Source organism: Lagopus muta, chromosome 2 (assembly GCF_023343835.1).
Source record: "Lagopus muta isolate bLagMut1 chromosome 2, bLagMut1 primary, whole genome shotgun sequence".
Lineage (NCBI taxonomy): Eukaryota > Metazoa > Chordata > Aves > Galliformes > Phasianidae > Lagopus > Lagopus muta.
In genome coordinates, this window is record NC_064434.1 from 23,731,077 (window position 1) to 23,753,246 (window position 22,170).

General features: G+C 36.1%; 1 protein-coding gene across 1 annotated transcript in view; it reads right to left on the reverse strand.

Moving 5' to 3' along the window:
* Positions 1–22,170, reverse strand: part of COL21A1 (collagen type XXI alpha 1 chain) — a 103,591-nt gene that overhangs the window by 22,687 nt on the left and 58,734 nt on the right. The window contains exons 12-19 of the mRNA XM_048936512.1: positions 21,707–21,760; positions 19,197–19,250; positions 18,237–18,290; positions 17,505–17,558; positions 17,364–17,417; positions 14,898–14,951; positions 1,056–1,100; positions 652–705 (exon numbers count right to left, since the gene is read on the reverse strand). Coding sequence (XP_048792469.1) covers positions 652–705; positions 1,056–1,100; positions 14,898–14,951; positions 17,364–17,417; positions 17,505–17,558; positions 18,237–18,290; positions 19,197–19,250; positions 21,707–21,760 — 423 coding nt within the window. The remainder of the gene's footprint in view (positions 1–651; positions 706–1,055; positions 1,101–14,897; positions 14,952–17,363; positions 17,418–17,504; positions 17,559–18,236; positions 18,291–19,196; positions 19,251–21,706; positions 21,761–22,170) is intronic.

A 22,170-nucleotide genomic window follows, 5' to 3' on the forward strand; every position in this document is an offset into this window, starting at 1 on the left:
ATGATTTTCCTAATATCAAATTCAAACCTCCCCAGTGCAACTTGAGACCATTATCTCTTGCTCTGCTGCCAGTTAAATGGTTACAAGTGGTTATCTGTAACCAACTTCTATCATTTCTAAAGAATTATAAAGAACATAGAAATTATCCCACTCAGGCAGTAACTAAGATGTGTTAAGCTGGACTGTTCAAAAAGAACAAGTTAATTTCAATTTCCTAAATTCCAAAATAAAAATCTCTCTGTGACCTCAGCTGTTCTCACTGTTCTGGTCAAAGGTGAATGCTATCATGAAAGTCTGCTGTAATTCAGATTCAAAAATTCATTGCACACTATGACAATATTTAACCAGTGTTTACCTTACTGTAAATTGACACAAATATATCTAGAGTTAATACAAACTTAATTAACTCAGAGAGTACATTCACACTAATGTTTCAGTGGATTTATTTACCAAATGTGCAGACTGGAAATGATCAATTTTAAAGGAAAAGTGGGAAGGGGATTCAAAGATTAGACTTGGTTTGACTGGATTTGTAAATGTAAAAATGCTGTGTTGCTACTGTATTGCTTATTTCCTTATCACAGGTAGTAAATAACAGCATGACAATTATTTGTAGTTCCTGTTCATAACAACATGAATTTGCAAACTTACAGTTTCCCCTGGTGACCCTTTTGATCCTGGTAGACCCGGCGGTCCAATTTCACCCTAAATTTTTGACATAAGGACAACAGTTGTTGAATTAATTTAAGTAAGAATAACAAACTTCTTAAACATCCTTTAATTCTACAGATATATGTGAGATTATTTTTCAAAGTATTATAACATTATCTTTGTTTCTTTTAAATTATGCATTCCTTCTGGAATAATATAAATAAGATTCAATACGTGATAACAAACATATCAATAGCATTGTGGATGTCTCCATTCATTTGCAACATGATTTTTTGTCCTAAATTTCCTCTGTGAAAAGTCTCCTCTCAGTACGGCCTTACCCCTCACTTTGGAAAGAGTATGTATGTGCAGTTTTTAACTGCATTTTGAGATATTAATAATACCTTTTGTCCTTTTGCTCCTTGATTTCCGGGGATTCCAGGAATTCCCTAAGGAAGGAAAAATAAAAACTTTTAAATACATAGAATATTTTATAAATATATACGCATATATATAAGACTCCATGCCCTCATGCTATACAATTGGGTTTCAGAATAAGGGGTGGAAATAGAAAATTTAATAAACACGTATGAGAAAAGAGCTTCAGATGAAAACATGCAAACTATTTCATCTGGGGACAGTGAAACAGTGATGTTCAGTCCTTCTAGGATGCTTTCCTGCTGGAACTCCACATCTGTCCCGGACGGGCTCATGTATCCTAGCTGCCCAAGAAGGGCTGCAGTGCTGTACTGAAAATTCTGACATGGGGAAAGAAACCACTACTCATTATACAATAGATTCCCATATGAAATAAAGCATGTCTTCTTCCAGAAAAAGTATTGGCCATCAGCACCTTGGGTCATCCTATTTTCCTATTTAAAATACAGTGATTGTAACATAAAACAAGAGACAGCTATTGTCATATGTGATGTGTACTGGCTTCCAATTTGATAAACACCTGAAGATCTCTAACATTTCCTTGACCTCACTGTTTATTTCACTCTACAGTACATCTCATACCATTTCTTACAGTGATCCTATAAATGCATGTAGCTTAGCTTTAAAACAAAGCTCAATATACACTTAAAACTCTCATCTACATTCAGTTAGTTTATTTTTCCTCTTAAATCTACTCAAATTTATTGGACAGATACTGTTCTTACTTGTACCATCACTAATCTGTAGCAAGAATTAAGCATATAGATTTCAACAGTCAGGACTAACTTGATAGTTTCCATATGAAGAACAGTTGTAAAATGCTGTCTTGGAAAAAGCAGCTCAATTGCTTTGTAGTTTACACCCAGCTTCTTGTTAGTGATGACACAATAAAGCAGAAACAGTTCAATGGTCAACAACATATGAGTAAATTATGGCATCTTCGGCATTTTGCAAGTCATCAAAACTCCAGTGTATGTATAATCCAAAGAAGAGATCAAAGAATATAAATATAACTGGAAAGCTAATGTTTCATTCAAAGACCTCTACTCACGCTGTGCAACATAAGCCTTCTTGCTAAAATTTTGTTCAACACCATCTTATTTGCACAGAGATAGGAAATCAGGTGTATTTATAACCACATTTAGGAACTTCCAGACCTTGCATGGTTTCTCGGTATATTTATTCAACAGTTGAATTCTGTAGCTTTAAAATGTAAAATTTAACTGTAAATATCAACATCAGAACTTCACACAATGCTGAAAAAGATCCCCTCCACTAGGCAGGAATCTGCTTTTACTGAAAAGATGCACCAAAGCTTTCCCTGGTTACATTTCCAAGTTCTGTGTAGGGCTAAGAGAATCACAGAAACACCAAAGTTGGAAAAGACCAATGTTATCATCCAGTCCAACCGTCCACCTATCGCCAATAGTTCTCACTAAACCAATCCCTCAACACAAAATCCAAACGTTCCCTGAACACCTCCAGAATCGATGACTCCACCACTTCCCTGGGCAGCCCATTCCAGAGCCTGACCACTCTTTCAGAGAAGCAGTATTTCCTAACATCCAGCCTGAATCTCCCCTGGCGCAGCTTGAAGCCATTCCCTCTGGTCCTATCACCAGTTACGCGAGAGAAGAGGCTGATCCCCAGCTCACTACAACCTCCCTTCAGGAAGTTATAGAGAGCATTAAGGTCTCCCCTGAGCCTCCTCTTCTCCAGGCTGAACATTCCCAGCTCCTTCAGCCGCTCCTCATAAGCCCTGTGTTCCAGACCCCTCACCAGCTTTGCTGCCCTTCTTCGAACCCCTCCAGGGCCTCAATATCTTTCTTGCAGTGAGGGGCCCAAAACTGGACACAGTATTCGAGGTGCGGCCTCACACAGCTGAGTACAGGGGCACAATCACTTCCCTCTTACTGCTGGCAACACCGTTTCTGATGCAAGCTAGGACGTGATGGCCTTCTGGGCCACCCAGGCACACTCATGGCCCATGTTCAGCCAGAAGTCCATCCCACATATTTATTCAACACAGTGAACAGACTACCCTTAAATAAGAATGCCAAAGAGAAGAAACATATCGTCCCACTGAGCTGGATTGAACTTTCTTGGCTAAAAAAAATAAATAAATCTGATACAAGACATTTAACTTCACCTTTATATCAGTAGCAAAGAAAGATAAAACTCAAAGAACAATTGCAAAAGTAAGCCACTGTTAGCCTTCCTTTTCTGATGGATTCTGCACTGCTGAAGTGCTGGGAACTTCTGCTCCTTTTTCAGTGGAAGATGGTCCAGACTCCCCAAATTCCCTCATGCTTTACTGACATTCATTCAGCTAAGAATGAAACTATCATTTATCTTAATCAGAATGATTCCCAGAGTACACGGGGTGGAGACTTTCACAGTTACTCACCACAAGTCAGTTGGCATAGGAGAAGGAGAATGAAATGGCTAATTTGTTCACAAAGAATAAGCTTTTCTCATGAGTTACATTGTTGTGTAGCCTCCATAGTTCAGCAATTGCAGAGACTGATTTCTGTAGGTTCAGTTCCAGTAGGATTTAAAAATTAAATTTTGTTTCCTTCTCCTTGTCTTTTCTGTATCTACTACTTCCTTTTACATGGATATCCCCCTTTTATGCCAACTAGAATTACTTGTACTTTCCCAGAGGACAAATTTAGAAAGCAGCCTAGATATCCTCAATTTCTTCCCTAACTTCTACATCAAGAGCCAAACCAAGCGTTGGAAATATATTAGCATCCTTGTTCCTAAAACAGAGATTTTATATGCAGTACAAATCCTCAGAATCTGAACTTTTTTTTTTTTTTTTTTTTTTTTACAATCTACCATAAGTGATAAGGCACTTTGAACGAAAGGTTATGTTTAATAGAGTGACATAACACAAACAAAGCTATCAAAAATTTTTTAAAGATGTATTCTCACTTCAGAGCTCGAGGTAAAGCAACTGATTTCATTTGTAAGATAAAAAAAAGTTTTGAAGTGCATGTTGTAAGTAAAATTGTCACAAACGCCTGTTTTTAATCAAAACTTAATATGAAACAGATTAATCATGCAATTTTCCTGCCATTAAGGGAAACACAATGTTTGGAACTACCACAAGTGGGAAAATTGCCACCCACAGGGAGCAACAGAATCAATGCTATGGAATAATTAGTGATTCACGGAGTTAGGAGAAAAAAATGACTTTAAGGATGGTTTTTGCAAAGCTATCAAGCAATATTTTGTTCATATAAAATTAAAAAATGGGTTGTAATTCAAGACTTTGTTTTCTTCTTCTTTCCAGAAAATGCATTTTAAATGGTTCATGTTTATCAGATATACAGCTGTAATGCCAAGAAGCACAGCATTATATTTTTAACCAGAACAGCTAGAAATCAAGGTATTTATTGAGCTTTAATGCTTTCTGTCCTTACACAAGTTGTAGCATCTCACCCTTTCCAATCAGTTATCTCCTGACCTGCTTTTACATCAAATTTCATCTAATGTTTATTCATTGCTTTCTCTATTTAAAAGCTAAATAATTGCAAGCCTTACCCCCTGCCTTAGCTCTTTCAGCATCATCAATCTCATTTTAACTATCTTCACTTCCTTCAAACGTCTCATCTTTCCTCTGAAAAATTCCCTTAAATGGGAAGCCCTCCTTCACCCCTTTATAAGTTTGCAAGTGCTACAGTCACACAAAATTAAAAGCTAGCAAGTTTGCCTAACAAACACAATTCACAGGTTTAAAAAAATAGGCTATTCAAAAGCTTCTCAACATATCAAGCCACTGAGTTTATGACTAAAAGCTAAAGTGATTTCAAATCAATCTAGCAGCTAACTGATATTTTTTAGTTATTGAGACACTGCTGTGTTTTCCCTTTATTCAGTCTCCTTTGTTGGTTTAATCATCTATTTTCCATCTTTGTTATCTCTGCATACAGGTCCGCCTGTTTTCTATGCTCTTGTTACAAACCAGGGAGATCTTGGAGGATACCCCCAGGGCATAAAGAGACACCTGAATACTATGGACATATGTGGAATTGTCATTTAAGGTGCTGTGGTACATTTAAGCTCACCTGCTCCTTACAAAAGATGTCAGTACGCTGTAAGTACTGTGTTATAGATGCCAGATGTTGCAGATGACCTCACATATCTCACCTTAGGCAGCCGAATGTCATGCCCTGATGTCTTGTTCTCTGGACCAAAAACAAATGTATAAATATTTTGTCTTGTTTTTGTATCTGCCTGGTATAACAGGTCTCTATAGGCTTCATTAGCAAAACCTCTGAACAGTCTTCACTAAGAAGTGATTACTAAGACATAACTGTAAACGAAGGGTAAAAGGAGCTCTAAGCATCCTTGACACGAGGGAGATACCAGTGCTTAAAAATGGCTCTTAGCTTCACAGCTGAAAGAAGCTTGCCTGGATATGCAGTTCAATCCCTTGATGCAGCCTTCCTGAGCAGCAGCCTCCACAGCTACAAATTCAGAATATCCAAAATAATAATCGGCTTCCATTATGACAATGAGCTTCAGTGGTGATAATTAAATAATTCTTTATGAATACTCTATGTTATCCCACTTTTAGAAATTTAAATATATATATTTTTTCTATTCTCTGACAGTATCTGGCAGATACAATGGATTTAACTGTAAAAGGAAGGTTGTTTCACAATCCCTGGAAAAACTTTTATGTAGGTTTCCTTAATCATGAAATGTCTATTTTTGGCTTTGGATTATATTAAACAGCTGGATTTTTTTCCATGCAATCCAACTAAAAATCCATTAAGTAGGTTGTCCAGGACTTTATATACAAAACAACTGGGTGTAAGCATTTTCACTTAAGGCATATGCTACGTTTCTCAAAACATTTTCCCTCTCTTCTAGCTAGTGTTATTTGTCATTTTTTCAGCATTCTTCATCTCTAGCTGTGTTTATGAAAAGCAGAAGAAACTACACATAAAAACTTTTCAAGAAGAAAAAAAATGTTTTATTCCTAAAATGAGCACGTATTAGCTTATTCCATTCTTTATTTTCCACTGCTGTCCCTCCAGTGCCTGGTAGAACTTCATTCTATGGTTGACAGGTTTGGTATGTAAAGCCAGAGGTTCCCAATTACAGGTAACATAGTCACTACCCTAAAGCTGTCCCTGAGGAAGATACAAAATTACAGGACATTTCCAAAAGATTCCCTGTTATAAGCAAACTATTTTGTGGTCAATTCTCTAAGACTGTGAAAAGGCCTTAGCATGTTATCCTATTTTCTCAGGGTGCAACTATAAAACTTTAATCTTTCAGTGTACAGCTTCACACAGGCTCCATGTACATCTGGACTTTCTTTGTACTGTGCAAACAGTTGATAAATAACATCTAGAAGTGTTTCAAAGTATCCATTCTTCTTTCAATATCAAGACAAAAATACCTGAAACAAAACTGTTTTTCTCTATTAAAAATGATTATGACTGTAAAAGATAGGATAAAAAATATATATTTCCTGCATGAACTGTGAGACCTTCTGAAAAACAAGACTAAAAAAAAAGTACTAGAATGTCAGGCAAGCATTCATTTCTGCAGCCATTTTTATGAGAAAAAAATACGTATCTACCAGCTTCTTTACTTCTGCTGTTGAATATTGTTTAAAAATATGGTTTATTTTATGGTATAATATAGTATCTGCCTTCATTTCTTACCTTTGTATGATGATCATTAGTAAAGTTATTTTGTTGGGATTCCACCTTGTTTAAATTACATCAATTTTCAAAAATGGATCCAAGAATAACATTCAGAAACGTTTGCTAAAAGATGGTCATGTGCTGGTCTGCTGCCCACTTTAACAACAAAAGCTCAGGTTGCATCCCTAATGGTTATTAGTAATTTAAGTATTGACACAATCCTCACTAAATGCTTCTAGCGTGGCACTGAGAAACTGTTATTCAAAGTTTCAGTCTCACAAAACGCATAGAACTTTCATAAAGATTAGTACTAATTCTGACCCTAATTTTTTTTCAACAGTAAGTTAATGCGGATCAGTTGGAGTCAGATGTTTAAAATGTAGGAATCATGACTATGATATAAAGATAGCTTTTCTTGCATATATGAGTTCTCTGAATTATATTTCAGTTAAATTATTTCTTCCACTGCAAAAAAACTTGAAGTTCTGATACTAGGAAAGCATTAAAGCCCGTTGCATAAGTTATAGCAATAGCATAAGACTCACAAAGATATCCATCTACCAGGATATCTCCGTGAGCTCTCTGAGCACATGAAAAAACTCAACTGTTTCTGTGTCCCAATCTTCACTTGAACAAACTTACTTGATGATACAAGAGAGATTTATTGGAGGCATGTAAGAAAGTACGAGTCAAGTCAAAATCTGGATAAATGTACAACAGTCCCAGATACTTTTGAAAAGATTACAGCAAATCCCCGATAATCCTGAAAGAATGAAAGACATAAAATCGATTTGGATAATGGATAAAACTCTTCTGTGTGGAAAGTAGAAAAAAAATATATAAAAGATATTCAAGTTGCATCAGTTACTACTGGTTACCTGGAACTGACAACAAAGGAAAATGGGCTGAATACAAAGAACGGTTCCCACAGCATCCACTAGACTAAAACTGAAGCTTTAAATTAAATGCAAGGAAGGAGAAAGCATTCACAGTTACAAGGCCAGAGTTTGCAAGCACTTTTTTTTCTTTTTTGGCAAATTGCTTATTAAAAATAAAACAGACATATGTTACGTGTGGAACACAGTGACCCCTGTTGCACTGCCAGCACAGTGAAACTGATGTCACTGTTTCTTGCAAATACTCTTCAAAATACTATGAATAACAGACTCAGCACATCTTAGTGGATCCGAAGCTAGGCAGATTCAATAATCTTGGGTGTCCCCAGCTCTACAGGTGACACTGTGATGTCCTCCCACTGCTTGTCCTGTGAGGCACCAGCATAATGCAAACCAAGCATGTCCACTCCAGCTAAAAATCTCACAGTGACTTCTATCAGCTGACAAACCAAGCTGTAGTTCATACCTGCGTGTAAATGCTCTAATACTCAGGTAAAGTTACATGTCTTTGAAATAGTCTAAAATTTCTCCACTACTAACAATTTTTGGCAAAAAAACATATGACTCATCGCACAGTGTGAGCACCTGGCACATCACAGTTAGGGTAAGGGTGGCAGGGCATTGCCTGCTGCTCTGTTCCTTGTACCAATGCTCCTGGGTGTTAAACACTGCAAAAACTGCAATTCTACTCACTCAGATCACACTGATGTAGAAGAATACAATTTTTGGCTATTCCCATTTTCTGCAGTAAGGGCCCAGTTATTTAAATTAGCAGGAAGTGGGTTTAATAACAAATTATGCTTTTTTCTTTTTTTTTCCACATGGCCCATAATGTGAAACTTGTCATAGGATGTGTTCCAAAAGGATCATTAAACTACCAGAGAATTGGTTCACTGCAGGCCATTAAGTAGAAAGGACCAGCTTGCACTTTGGACAAATGAAATCCCTAAACACAGTCAGAATCTGGCAGTAAATAAAGGAGGAAAGAAAATAGATCTTCTACATACTCCTATTCAATCTCAGAGAAAATGTTCTGTGATAGTTCCCTTAGTTTTAGTCTGTTTGGCAGTTCCTACCTGTGCTTAAGACAGCTAACAAAAGTCAGTGCAGAGAATGCAATGAAACCCTTCCAGAGCACAAGCAAGGAAAATCATACCTTGGTTTAATCTGTAATTGCTATGGCTAAATTTAACTACTGAAACAGATTATTGCAGTGTGAGCCAAAGATTCCCTCTTAAATGATTTGATATTTCTGTACTACTCTGTACTAAATATTTCTGTACTAACATTGCTTCTTTTTGGATCTACAGAGCTTGTTTTTGCTGGTCACGTAATTTATTCCATATCAGTCCAATATGGGTAAATGGTGTCAAAATCCTAAAGATAATTTGTTTTGTAGCTTGACCTAAGAACAGCATCATATATTCCACGTGTTTCATTAGCCCCAAGTACTAATTGATTTCTGACATGTCATCTTTTCAGAAAAAATGCCTAGGTAGAAATATACACTATTTAAAAGTTATCTGTCTGAAAGGAATTGTTGGTCATGATATATATTAAAAACAAAGTCTTTCAATACAGGAAGTTTATTGGAATCACTCATTGAATACAAATAAATAAGTACTACCAATAATTTTGTGCTTAGAAGATACTTCAGTTTTTTAAAAAGTGCATTTAAATTGTTTGCTGCAGGACAGTTATTACAGAATCATGCTTTTTAAACAGATTTTTTTAGAATATAGGAAGTTAACAAAAAGTTAAGAGAGATCTTAACAAATGGCAAGATTCTATTTAATGTAATACAGTTCAACATATCAGTAGGGAGATTTTAAACTGGTACACCGTCTTGGCCAGAAGTATTTCTACACCACTGGGCTTCTCCCAGCCTGATTTTCCAGAATAAGTTATCTGATCTGAACTGATGCTAACTGCAAAATTCCAAAAAATAATACTTTCCTAAGTCTTTGCAGACATAACAAAAATAAAGAGATGCCATCTAAGTGCAGAAAATGAATATAATTCATCTAATTGCATGTGTGAAGCCAAAATGTACTAACTAGAAATCACAAAGAAAAGATAGAAAGTGAGAATTAGATGGAAGAGAACTGTTTGATTTTACAACTTAGAAATGCAGGCATTATTTTCCAAGCTTCATTTGGTCAGTGGATCCAAGTTTATTACAGTACTTATTGTGGCTGCTGTCCAGATTGAAATCAGTGAGAATCCCTCCAGTGACTTCAATACAATTTGGATCAGCAGCTAGGTTGCCATGTCTAACATTTCTGTCACGTAGGAATAATAGAGCCATTGACATTAACCTGCCAGAAGTCCCAGACGCATTTTAATCACCTGTTTCTTTACAGCACCATTCACACATTCATCTTCTTAAAAGCAATTAAATTTTGCTGAAAATGCAAGACAGAATGCACTTAATTAACATAAATTGTCAGACCAAATGATGAAGATAAGAAATTTTGCATATAATGTTTTCATTAAAAATATATGCACCTTTTAAGTGAGTTTGGTTGGAAGTTAAAATTGCCAGGAAAACCAGCACTCAAAAGGCACTGGGTTTTTTTGAGTGTTTTGAGGAAAATCTGCACTCCAAAAAAATCTAAGAAAGATTACTGAAATTATTGTGTTATCAAAGCTGTCATCTCCCTCCTTCTCAAGAGGGAAGATTAGCATCTGTAATAGTAGCTCCAGCAATCAGAAAGTCCTCAGCAAGACTCTGCCCTGACTACTCTCACAATTTCACAAAGCCTCTCAAGGAAAAATGACTGGCACTATCTTTTACTTCTTTTTTTTTTTTCTTTTTCTTTTTTTTTTTTTTTTTTTTTTTTTTTTGCAGTGGAAGGAAGAAGGGAAGGAGAAGACCGTCATCAGAAAAGTAATCCTGCTTCTAAAAATTTAGCATAGAATAATTTAGTAAACAATCATTAAAAAATTAATTTGACCAACAAAATCTACTTGTGAAGAAATAACAATGTATGGCATTTTACCTACCAAAGTCTCACTGCATCAGCTGTTTATGTCAAAGAAAAACCTCACCCCATTTGAAGAGCCCTTTCACTTTATAAGCAAAGGTCCAAGGCAAATTTTTCAAGAAAGAAATCACATATGTTTTCAGACCCAGAGGACATAACGTGCAGAGAAAACACTAGTCCTTATTTCCCTTATGACTGGAATGCTGGTACCTCTGGAAAGTAAGCCACCAATGCTCAGCTGCCACTACTCAGGTACTCAGACAAGTGGAAAAAAATAATTATTAGCTTTGAGGCTAAGAATTCTGATGGACTTACACCAGCCAGATTGCTGAGTCTCCTATGCATGCTGATTACATTTCTCTTAATGATCGACAGGGAATAACTGCTTCTAAATAGACTACTTTCATAATGGAGCCTACTTAAAGACAATGTAAAATTTAAATGATTGTTTAGTGCTCCATTTTCACTGAACCTGAAAATGTTTAGAAACATTTTCACAACTACTAAACCTGCGCAGCATATGATCCTTGGAGCGTTCAAAACCTAACAGGATTTTTATGCTGCAATCTTCTACTGAGAGAATGAAAATGGAAGTATAACAATTATCAGAATAGGTGCATTCAGAAAATTAACTAAGAAACACTTCTTGATTTAAAAAAAAAACACCTTGTCACAGCCACTACTGCATACTTATCCTGGAGAGATTTTGTGTTTGCTTTTAAGTGCAGGAGAAGAGTATTTCATAAATCACTCTCTCGACGCAGATGATAGAAAATACGAGTTAAATAAATGACAACTTCCTGATGTTAAAATTATCTCCTGTTCCATCCTATATAGAATAGTGGACTTGCCCCTATTAAAATTTGCTCATTTTACCTGTCACCTTCGACAGACAGCGATATAATAAAAGCAGAGCCGAACTGAAGAAGAAAGTTCATCAGAACCAGCTGCAACTACTTCTTAATAAATAAATATTATTTCCTGTTTTTATGATCAGCTATTTGTCCGGAGAACATGGACAGGAATGTTATCAACATATATTTAAAGTATTAATCAATAGGACTGTGTTTGCTTTTTCCTTGGCATAGTTTCCTATACCAAGAATGATAAGAGGTAACACAACATAATGAAGACCACATGACAAAGCATCCTGCCTCAAGGAGGTGTTGCACTGTAAGGTCTACAGTAAAGACAATTTGTTGGTGCAAAGGAAATGCTGGAAGATTACATAGTGAGGGACAGGTGGCAATACTATGTGGCACACAGAAGAAGCACCAAGAATATATTTAGTTCTGCATACTACCATATAAGCAAATCAGGAACTGCTTCTCCTTGCATCCTATTTCTATTATTCTCAGCATGTCTGTGGATGCAGAATTACATTAACCTTAGGTTTCTGTCCAAATACGCAGCCTACCTATTTACATTATTTTATTATGTCATATTATAAAGATTTCTGCTTTATGAGGGAAAATTCAGCAACTTCTGTAGTCTGTAATTTCATTGGTTTACCTTGAGCATGCTTCAAAAAAGAATTCTGGTACGCTAGCACAGATCAGACATCTTGTGAATTTTAGAGAGTAATTTTTAGAGAATTCACTGATCTAGCACTGACAGTACTGGTGCAGTAACAGGAGACAAACAGACAAACTATGAGGTATAACAGCAGGAGTCTGGTCAGAAGCTGAAAGCCACGCTGTACCGCTGTCACTGTCATAAAAGACCACAGCTGAGGTCTAATGATGTGGCCTAAATATTAAGGGCAAATTCTATCATTTTAAGTATTTACAGCTGTATTTCTGAAAAATACGATTTCTGGAGAGTAAACATCAGCAGCTGCAATTGGTCAGACATATTACTTGTGGCAAGACAGCATATGCCAGGCCTGGAAGAGTGCTATAAATGTCCTGCCAGTTTCATCCACAAGCACTCACTTCAGAATTCCCATCTGCAGAACTGTAAACTCACATCTCACTTTGCTTTCTGTGAAACCAAACTCTGACAAAGCTCTACCTACCTTAGAAAGGAGAACTAGGCTGAAATTAAGTTCAAATATGAAATGATTTATTCTACCCTTTAGACAGCTTGTCCCTCAAAAACCTGTATTTCCCAAAACAGCCTGTCGTCAGTAAGATGCATGACTAGTCATTAAAGTGCCACTCAAGTGACAGCATGACTACACTTGGAGCATGGCCTGTTTGTCATTGGTAAGCTGAGCTTGATTACTAGTTTTACCAAATGCTTTGGAGAGAATTCTATAATATCAAATATTTTTCTTATACAGAGCACGTAGGATCAGGAGGATAGACCTGCTAACTTCAGTTCCCCTAGTACTACTAAGGAAAACAACCATTTCACTTGGCATTATTTTAACAACCAATTCTTTCCTGCTCATATATGTGAGGATTAATAAGAGTAATAATATACAAGAAAGTATGGCATATTGTCCAGAAAGTAACCACACCTTTCAGTTGGTGGAGGCAATGGGAGCTCAGTTCAGCTGTGCTGTGTGCTAGGCAGTTGCTTCTTAGACATTGTTTCAAGACGCATTCACTTTGCAATCACACTCTTTTTATTTGTTAATGCAGAAGGAATCAAAAGATTGCTATTTTTAAAAAGACTAACAACAAATTAGGCCATGTTTAACACTAATGTGACTGAATGTAAGAAATAAAAATTGTTTGTGTGGATGAAGTATCCATGCAACCTACTGAGCTGCTCCAGGGCCACAGCTACATCTGCTTGGCCGATACACAGCCATAGTTTGAAAAGATACACACAAGGTCTGTCTTGAGTTTAGGCTGCCTATTTCACTATCTTAGGGAATCCATAACAAAGGTGGGTGCCCTTCTCCCATATGAATGCCATAACTACTAGGTTATCCCACTAGAGAAGACTACTCTCAATTGGAGAAATCATTGTAACAGAAAAGCAAAGAGGAGCTTACACATTTTGTATCAAGTACGTGTTGGAGGAAAAACGGGAACAACAGAAGTAGTGAAGTGCACAAGGTATTCCCGACAGCCCCACATTCCAGTTCACTTTCCATTGGACGAGGGCCCACTACTTCCTACTCGATTAAAGGAGCCCACATACACCAGTCACTGTGGCTGACTGGGATAGTTTTCATTTCCCACACTGCAACCACACACTTTTGCCATACAGTGGTTGCATGCAGACATCTCTTGCTGTACTTCCAAGATCTAAATAGATGGAGGCACCACACTTGCCCATACAGTTTGGCACTACACCAGCATCACAGGTAGAGAATCAGACACTACTAGGTGCCTTACATGTCATACTGGCTACCTTCAGGCAATATCCTGACCAGCATGTAGACTTTCTGCTCTTCAAAAGAACCTCCACTAACTAAAACTGGAGCATGTAATACAATCTGGCTTAACCATTTAATACTATATAAATTCACAATCTTTTAAAACTTCCCCTTCTTATCTTAAAATACATCTGAAAGGCAATGATTCACAAACTGAGCTCCAATCACTTCTTGGCCTAAAGAATGATTATTCATGGCTTGAAGACAGCTGGCTCACTATCAGCACTGAAAGCCTTCAGCTTTCTTCAGATACCTTAGATCCTCTGCCTTCTGAGCAAAGACTGGTGGCCTTGAAGAGCAAAACAAGGAAACCAGAAGGACATCGTTTACCACATAAAAACAGCAGGAAAGTAGTTTCCCAAACACCAGCAGAGGAACAACGTATTGGGAAACAAGCAAAACAATAATGCAGCAACATGCTCCCAGGTAAGCTAGTAGACCAGAGATTTAGATAACATGGCCAGTATAACAAGATACAAGGAAGTCAATAAGCAAAGAGAGAAAGCAGGAAGTGGAAAAGTAAACTCAATTAACAAATATATAAAATAACATATTCCATGTTGCAAAAATGAGAGTTAAAAACAGCCAGTCTTTCCTCAAGTAACCACCAATAACTCGCCAAAACATCCTTTCAATAGGAAATAAGTCAATAATAAAAAATTTTATATTATCTATAAAAACTGGTGCATAACAGCAACATAATTAAGAATCTTTTAAGGCATCTTTGACTTTAAAGGCTTATTTCTTTTATTAAATCCAAACTTAAAGATGAGCAATAGAAAATAAATGTGCTTTTACAAAAAAGTACATAACAACCAATACAAATCAAAATGGGTGAAACATGAAGTGCAGTATCCTTTCACAGAAAAAATACAATAAGAAAAAAAGCATCTAAGAATAATGTCAGCAATGTAATACTTACAGGCTCTCCCCGATGTCCCTCTAGTCCTGGAGATCCAGGCTGCCCAACTTCTCCCTTTAAAATGATAAAAACTGTTGAATACCATATTCAAAAAAGACCTTATTTTACATAATAATAATTGTTTCAATTAGTAAATTACTATTCTTATTAAAAGTAAAATGTAAAGCAAAAACACATGATCAAGGCTCTATCAAATAGACAACTCAAAACAGTTACAAAAACAGTGAGAAGTTCTCAGTCCAGAATTCCCTCATTCTGTGCCCAGCAGACAGTTGTCAAACAGTTTGCAAAAAGAAACAAGTGAGGATCACCTTTTGAAATTTGAGAAGAGTTGAATCAGAACAGCAACTATTTGTTCAAGGTCATATAGTTCTAATAAATTGTTTTTGTCTAATTGTTAGTACAACTGATTGCATGAAAAATGTTTCAAAGCACTTCAGAACTACAGTGGTAGCAGACACAATTAGATCTTCATGCTCTCACTCAAAATATGCACAATCCCCAAAACACTCTGAAAATTTGAAAAATAATTGCAAAAGTACACGAAACAAATGTAGACCAATTAAATACATAAAACAATATAGTAACTGATATAAATTACAAAAACTGGTATTGAAGTCACATTGAGTAGCATCTGGGTTTCGAGGCATACTTTTTCTTCCATTTTCTTTCCCAAAATGAATATTGTAAGAAACCAGAAAAGCTTCAGCATTTCTTCAGAAACAGCCTGTTACTGCTCCCAGCTTGGTTATGGATTCAGAACGAAGCAATGTTTTACAACATTTAGCAAACAGATGGGCAAGTCAAATTAACAAAATGTTTGAATTAATACAGCATAAGTATTACATTTTAAAGTGAACAAAAACTAACAAGTCATATTTTTGCACTATGGTAATCACAGTAAGAAAATAGACAAGAAAAAGTCTTCTAATTTAAATGTACACATTTTCACGTTAATATATTGAATCATCTGCATTTTGTTTAGAAGCATGAAGCCAGATCAATGTACTCTCCAAATTTCTGATTTATCAGTATAACACTTCACTCTAAAAGATGCTGAAATGTGTGGCAGTTAAAATTTTTTTGCTCAACAACTGTTGCTATTATCTGCCCACATCAATTAAAAGGAAAACATCTAATATCTAATTAGTTGTTCTATTTCCTGAAAAGCCACAAAAGGGACTTCTCCACCAAATTAGCAGGGATATCTGTACATATCTGTGTATATGCAGGGAAAATACAGGAGAAGTCATTTGAAAGAAAGACATACAAGCTCATATTGCAGCCAACAGATATAGAATTGTCAAGATTCGGTCTTGATTCAGCTGTCAGTCACCAAGATCTCAATTTCATTGCCCACATTTGGTCATTTTTTAAATACTCAACACCTCATGATGCTTTGGACACTTTAACACATCTCAAATTTACATGTGATGCTTTATGTGGTCCATTAAGCTGGTGTCTACAAGTCTTACTTCTTTGAGCTGAATTGCTCTCCAGATTCCACTCCCATAGCTGAATGAGCCTTCTCTGGCTTTAATGGGAACACAGATAGCTATGTCCACAGGCATAAATCTAACTATCTGTTTTAAGAATATCTGTATAATTGTCTTTGCCTGAGACAGTTGCAAGTGTCAAAGTATGCTGTTGTAGATATATGCTAATAATGAAAATTCATAGGCAAGTAGAAATGGCGTGGAAGATCAAAATGAAATGAATGTAGGAGTTTACATAACATTGGAGTTTAATTTCATGGTACTTTTAAAAGGCTGTTATTCTAGATATGCTGGGCAATTTTTAGACCAGCAGCACTGTATTGCTGTATACAAGTAAAAAATTTGAACTGGCTTGCTTCTTTAACTACACATTAAGACACGTATATGTGCTTTTCTAAGATCTAGGATGCCATGACAGTTATGAGGCGCTTGATTCAGCTCCCTGGTGCTATCTGAGGTGCTGCAGGGAAGCCAGAGTTCACATCAGACTGGCAGATATCACCTAGAGAAGACCTGTGTCCTTCTAAAATGGCACTCACAGGTCACCTGGGGTACCCAAAAGCAGCAAGTAACACTGCAAATTTATGAGTGGTCTTAGTAGTTAAGTCAGTTGAATAAAATATAGGTATGCATTTTCTTATGCAAATAAGGGTAATTTTTTTTTCATAATTAAGACAGTTCTGGATGATACAAACTACACAGGGTAGTTGTGCCACCTCCATGCTTGGCAGAGAATAAAAAAGTTGCAAAGATGAACAAATATTTGATGATCACTAATACACTCTTAATAAAAGCTACTGCTCCTGTTTACAAACTGACTGAAATCAATGAAGTATGCCCAGTCACTGCAGTAAATCTTGACATTTCCCAATACTGTTTTAATGTCTAGTTTTTCTCCACAGAATAAACCAAATATATTTAGACAAACAGGTTAAGACTTGTCAATATATGAGTATATATTTGTAAATACCTTGAAACCAGGACTTCCTGGCAATCCATCTTTCCCACTTCTGCCAGGGTCTCCCTGTGGTAACAGTTAACAGTCGTCAGTAGGTAAATTAACACACACAAAAAAGTTAAAGGCACATCACATTGTCTGGGTAGAACTTACGGATCGCCCAGGCATTCCTGGAAACCCTGTATCACCTTTCTCTCCCTTTGATCCCTAAGAAAAGCAGAAAACAAAAATAAATGATACTAAATGATTATGCTTCAAATCCAACCTATTTAAACAGCATTTTCACAAGTTATTTCTTATTCTGAAAAATTGTGGAAGGTCTGTTCTTTTCTTAACATAGGCAGGAATTGATTAATAATTATGATCCATTTCAGAAGTGTAAATATGCTTTAAAAAGTCCAGACTGTTTTGCAATATCATTAATACATATACACCCTAATAAAGGCATAGATACATTTGTAAAAATATATTTATGTGCATTTTGTGTTGTATTAGAATGAGTTACATTAATACACTGACAAAAGGATGAAGAGAGTTATCAAGATATCCAAAGGCCATTGTTATTAAACAAGAGCATATCCTAGGTAGAATGATGACTGAACTAGGAGTGCAGATTTAAACCCTCTGTAACTACAGCTCTCATAAAATATAAATGATATTGTATTGGGTGCAGGTGCCCAGGTGCTGGCAGCAGGCTGCCCCATGCCACACACAGCCAGCTCCAATGGCCCCACTGCAGTGCACAGCTGGGCCCAGCAGCCAAAATGGCAGTGCTGCTGAGAGGCATCTTTAAGACAGAGTAAAAATGCTGCACAGAAGTGGGAAAAAACATGGGAAACAACCCCACCACACGTATCAGTAACATTATTTTATAATTTTACTTGCCTTTTTTCCATATATCCCTGGCAGTCCTTGGTCTCCTTTAGGGCCCCTTTCTCCCTAGAAAAAACGTGTGTGAATAAGTTGACTTTAGAAATAGAAGTAGATACATACACAAGTACGTATATACACACAAAGTAACATAGCAAGCAGATGATGTAAAAGGAAGCAGGCAAAGTGTTCCACTTGATCGAAAAGAAAAAATAAAGGAAGAAAACTATCAAGAAAGTAAAACCAAATCTTGAATTTTCCAAGCCTTCCTAGGAAAGAAGCTGAGACTAACCACTGGTGAGGCACTCTACAACTCACAACTCACAGGCTTATTCCTTTTCATTTCAATGGAAACTGAGCATAAGGCACTTCGACTTTCTGGTTACTTTCTACAGGTTGGTACTTCAGTGAAAATTCATATCTCCATGAAGTGCTGTACTTTAATGAAAACCTTATCTGAAAGGTTGAAAAAACAGATTTGGAAAAACTAAGAAGTCAATCCAGTTGCATACTAACATAGAAGATATGCTTGATGATGTTATGGAAAACAGACATTTGAAAAACTTATTCTGGTTACACCGAACCTATCCGTCAAAATACTGTCACTTAAATTGGATAACTTCTAGAAAATTCTATAATTATTTTTCAGTTCTTGACTCATTACTTGGATGTAGAAGAGTACTAAGTACTTTAAAACTGAAGTTCAAAGTAATTCACATAAAATTCCACAGAACAGAACAAAAATGGAAAAGAAAACCCCACAGGTAGTTTTCATTGCTTGTTAATGCTTGATAATCAGGCAATGAAAACTGGCCTGTAATCAAGGCCTACAGCATGTATTACCCTTCAACTTCAACATCAGATCTGTTTATTTCATCAACTGCATCAGTAGTGCATATGAGCACTTATTTTTTTAAAAAGCTATATAGAGTAGGCTGAGACATAGGAATATTGTAACAAGTTTTTATTTTCAACCTTTGGTGCTGGCATCCCATGTAATCCAGGAAAACCAGGCAGTCCACGGTCACCCTAAAAAAGCAAACATATTTCAAATCCTTATATCTAAAATAATTAATATTTAATAACACCCATAATCTAACTGGTCAACAGTTTAAAGATGTTACAAATTACTCTATCAACAACAGAATATTGGTATGCTGACTGATATGTGTTCATTAATATTTAAACACGATTTAATACAGAAAATAAAAAGTAACCACTAAAATGTTTTGAACATTTTACTGTAATCTCCCAATAAGGTTTACTGAGGTTCCAAAACAGCAACTTTTAAAAAGTTTTGAGAAAAGCTTTGAAAACCTCTGTAGTAACTGTGACAACTCTTCCACTCACTCCTAATTCCCAAAGAGAAAGGAAAGTTCCTTAATCTGGGATGGTTCTGTCCCATTCTTTCATTGATAATATCAAAAACCTGCTGACCTCATAAAATTTCCTACAAGCTTATTCTGGATGAGCAATAAATTCTATAATAAGGCATTAAGTATGTTTTTTTAAATAAACAAAATAAAACAGAATTAAATTGATAAAAATTTGGCACTTTGACAAATGAGTTCTGATTTCAATTAAAGAAACAATCTACTTTGGCAAAAGCAGTTGGTAATTGAAAACAAAAGCCAGAACAACAGTTCTTTCTCTTGTCCTCGCAGCTGACAATCAGGAATTTCAGAACTTTTGCTATTGGTACTGAGGATATTTATCAGACTGCAAGTTTCCTTGAGGTATTACAACAAGAGGTTAAATTATAACTGGGCACCTGCTGACCTGAAGCTATAAAAAGTCTCGGTGGACTGGCCCTACTACATTCCCAATAGAAATCACCAGATAGTTTCTGGGATCTTTCTATTAATTTCTAAATAAAAAAAGAGTGATATATTTCAATTTGTATAATATATTTCAGCCATGAGAGAGGAATAATAAATTATGCCCAGGAAGTTATTTTACATATGTTTTTAAATTCTAAGATTAAATACAAATGATAGCATATCTGAGTGGTATTTATCAAAATAATCCATGCCTAAGGAGACTTCTAGTGGTCTGTCACACATGCCACAAGACAGGAACACAACTGTGGGAAAGAAAGCTTGTGGGTTAATACAATCAAAGTATCTCTCAACAAATAAGTATGGAAAACGGGCAATAGAAATGGAAAACAGTTGAAAAAAAATATTCAAAACTCATAAAATAAACCTTTTATGCATCCATTGCTTGCTGTTGTAAAGGAATGGAACCCTAATTTCTGCTCAGAAGTGGTGATTCAATTATTGGGTAAACTGAAAGACTTGGCAATGGAAACAGTTTTAAATTAGTTGCTGTAGAAACTTCATAAGTAAGAGGATGAAATTAAGAGATGAACATTTGGGCTTAATCATTAGGAAAAAGTTTCTAATGGCAAGACCTACTTTATTGTGGAAGAAGTTCTCTAAAACAGTGGTGGAAGCCCTGTTTCTTGGCATAATTTAAACAGGGCTGGACTGAGCATTAGGAAACATTCTATCTGTCACAACCTTACACTGCCAGGAGAACAGCATTTTTTGTCACCAGTATCTCACTTTCAGCACATGGCCCGATACTGTCTGATCAATTAGACATAAGACCACTACAGCAACAGAATATATAGGCACATTTTTCATTTCACATAATACATTATAGGGTTCTACCGAACCGTAATGAATGTATGGACCTGCTATTAGGATTGGGAACTTCAGAAGAAAATTTTATAGTAAAATCTGTTTTGAAAATGAACTTTCATTTAAAAAAACAAACAACAAAAAAAAACAACAAAAAAAAACCCAAAAAATGGAGGCGCTGAAATTTTATTACACAAGAAAGAAAATAAGCTTGTATCTCAACAAACATAACTTTTCTAAACCTACTTCTTACAGGGCAAACATATGACAGAAGGGTGGACACAAATATTCAAACAGACTTGCCAACAGCCGCAGACTGGTTTAATTGTTCTGCATACAGGAGATCCAGACTCAAGTTTATACTGATTATTAGAAAGGTCTTATATTTAAGCTTGCACATCTGTCAACACCAACAAGGTGCCTGCTAGACCTCAGCTAGAATTTTTCCAAAGAAACCCTTGGTTTTAATTTAATTTTTTGGTTTTAATTTAAAAGCCTGTGTTTTCTGACAAAAAAAGTGTTATCCAAACATCCTTCCCTAGCTCATCTGGATGATCATTTACAGAGAAAAAAGGTGACGAGGTGGAAAGAAACCACTTTGACACATCTGCATCAAACTACCAGTCAATTAAATGTACATATGTTTTCTAACTGTAAATTGTTCAGAGCAATAAAGGGATTACTGGCAGCGCTAATGTCTACATATACTGAAAAAAGATGACCAGATTCAGAATTTCACAGAGGATTCTTGTGAAAATACTGGTATTATTCATTGTATGACCAAAATGATGTGAGAATAAGAATTCTTTTAATTGCGTTTTTTTGTTTGATTGTTTTCACCTTTGTTCCATCCTTTCCTGGTTCTCCCTTGATACCTGGTAAGCCACGTGGTCCCTAAGAGAGGAAAAAAAATAACAGCTGAAATATTAAGACACAGTGCTACGACACAGAATGAGACCCAGATATGCAATGCAATGTAACCCATGAATTATCTGATCACAGCATTTTGGTAACTATACACTAAAGCAAAAATAATCATGAAACATATCTAACGTGAGAATTCGGCACGCTCATAATCCATGACTTGGGAAAATCAAAACTATTATTTGCTATAACTGAGGAGCACCCCAAGCAAAAAGGATTGTCACACAGATTGCACTGATGTGCCTTCCTTTCAAATATCCATCAGACAGTCTTCACATATGCTGTGGTGTGGTGTGGCTCTTGGTCCTGACATGCTCTCAGATATTTAATTCAACTATTCAGCAAGACCGGATCATGTTATGTGTAAAATACAGCACTGG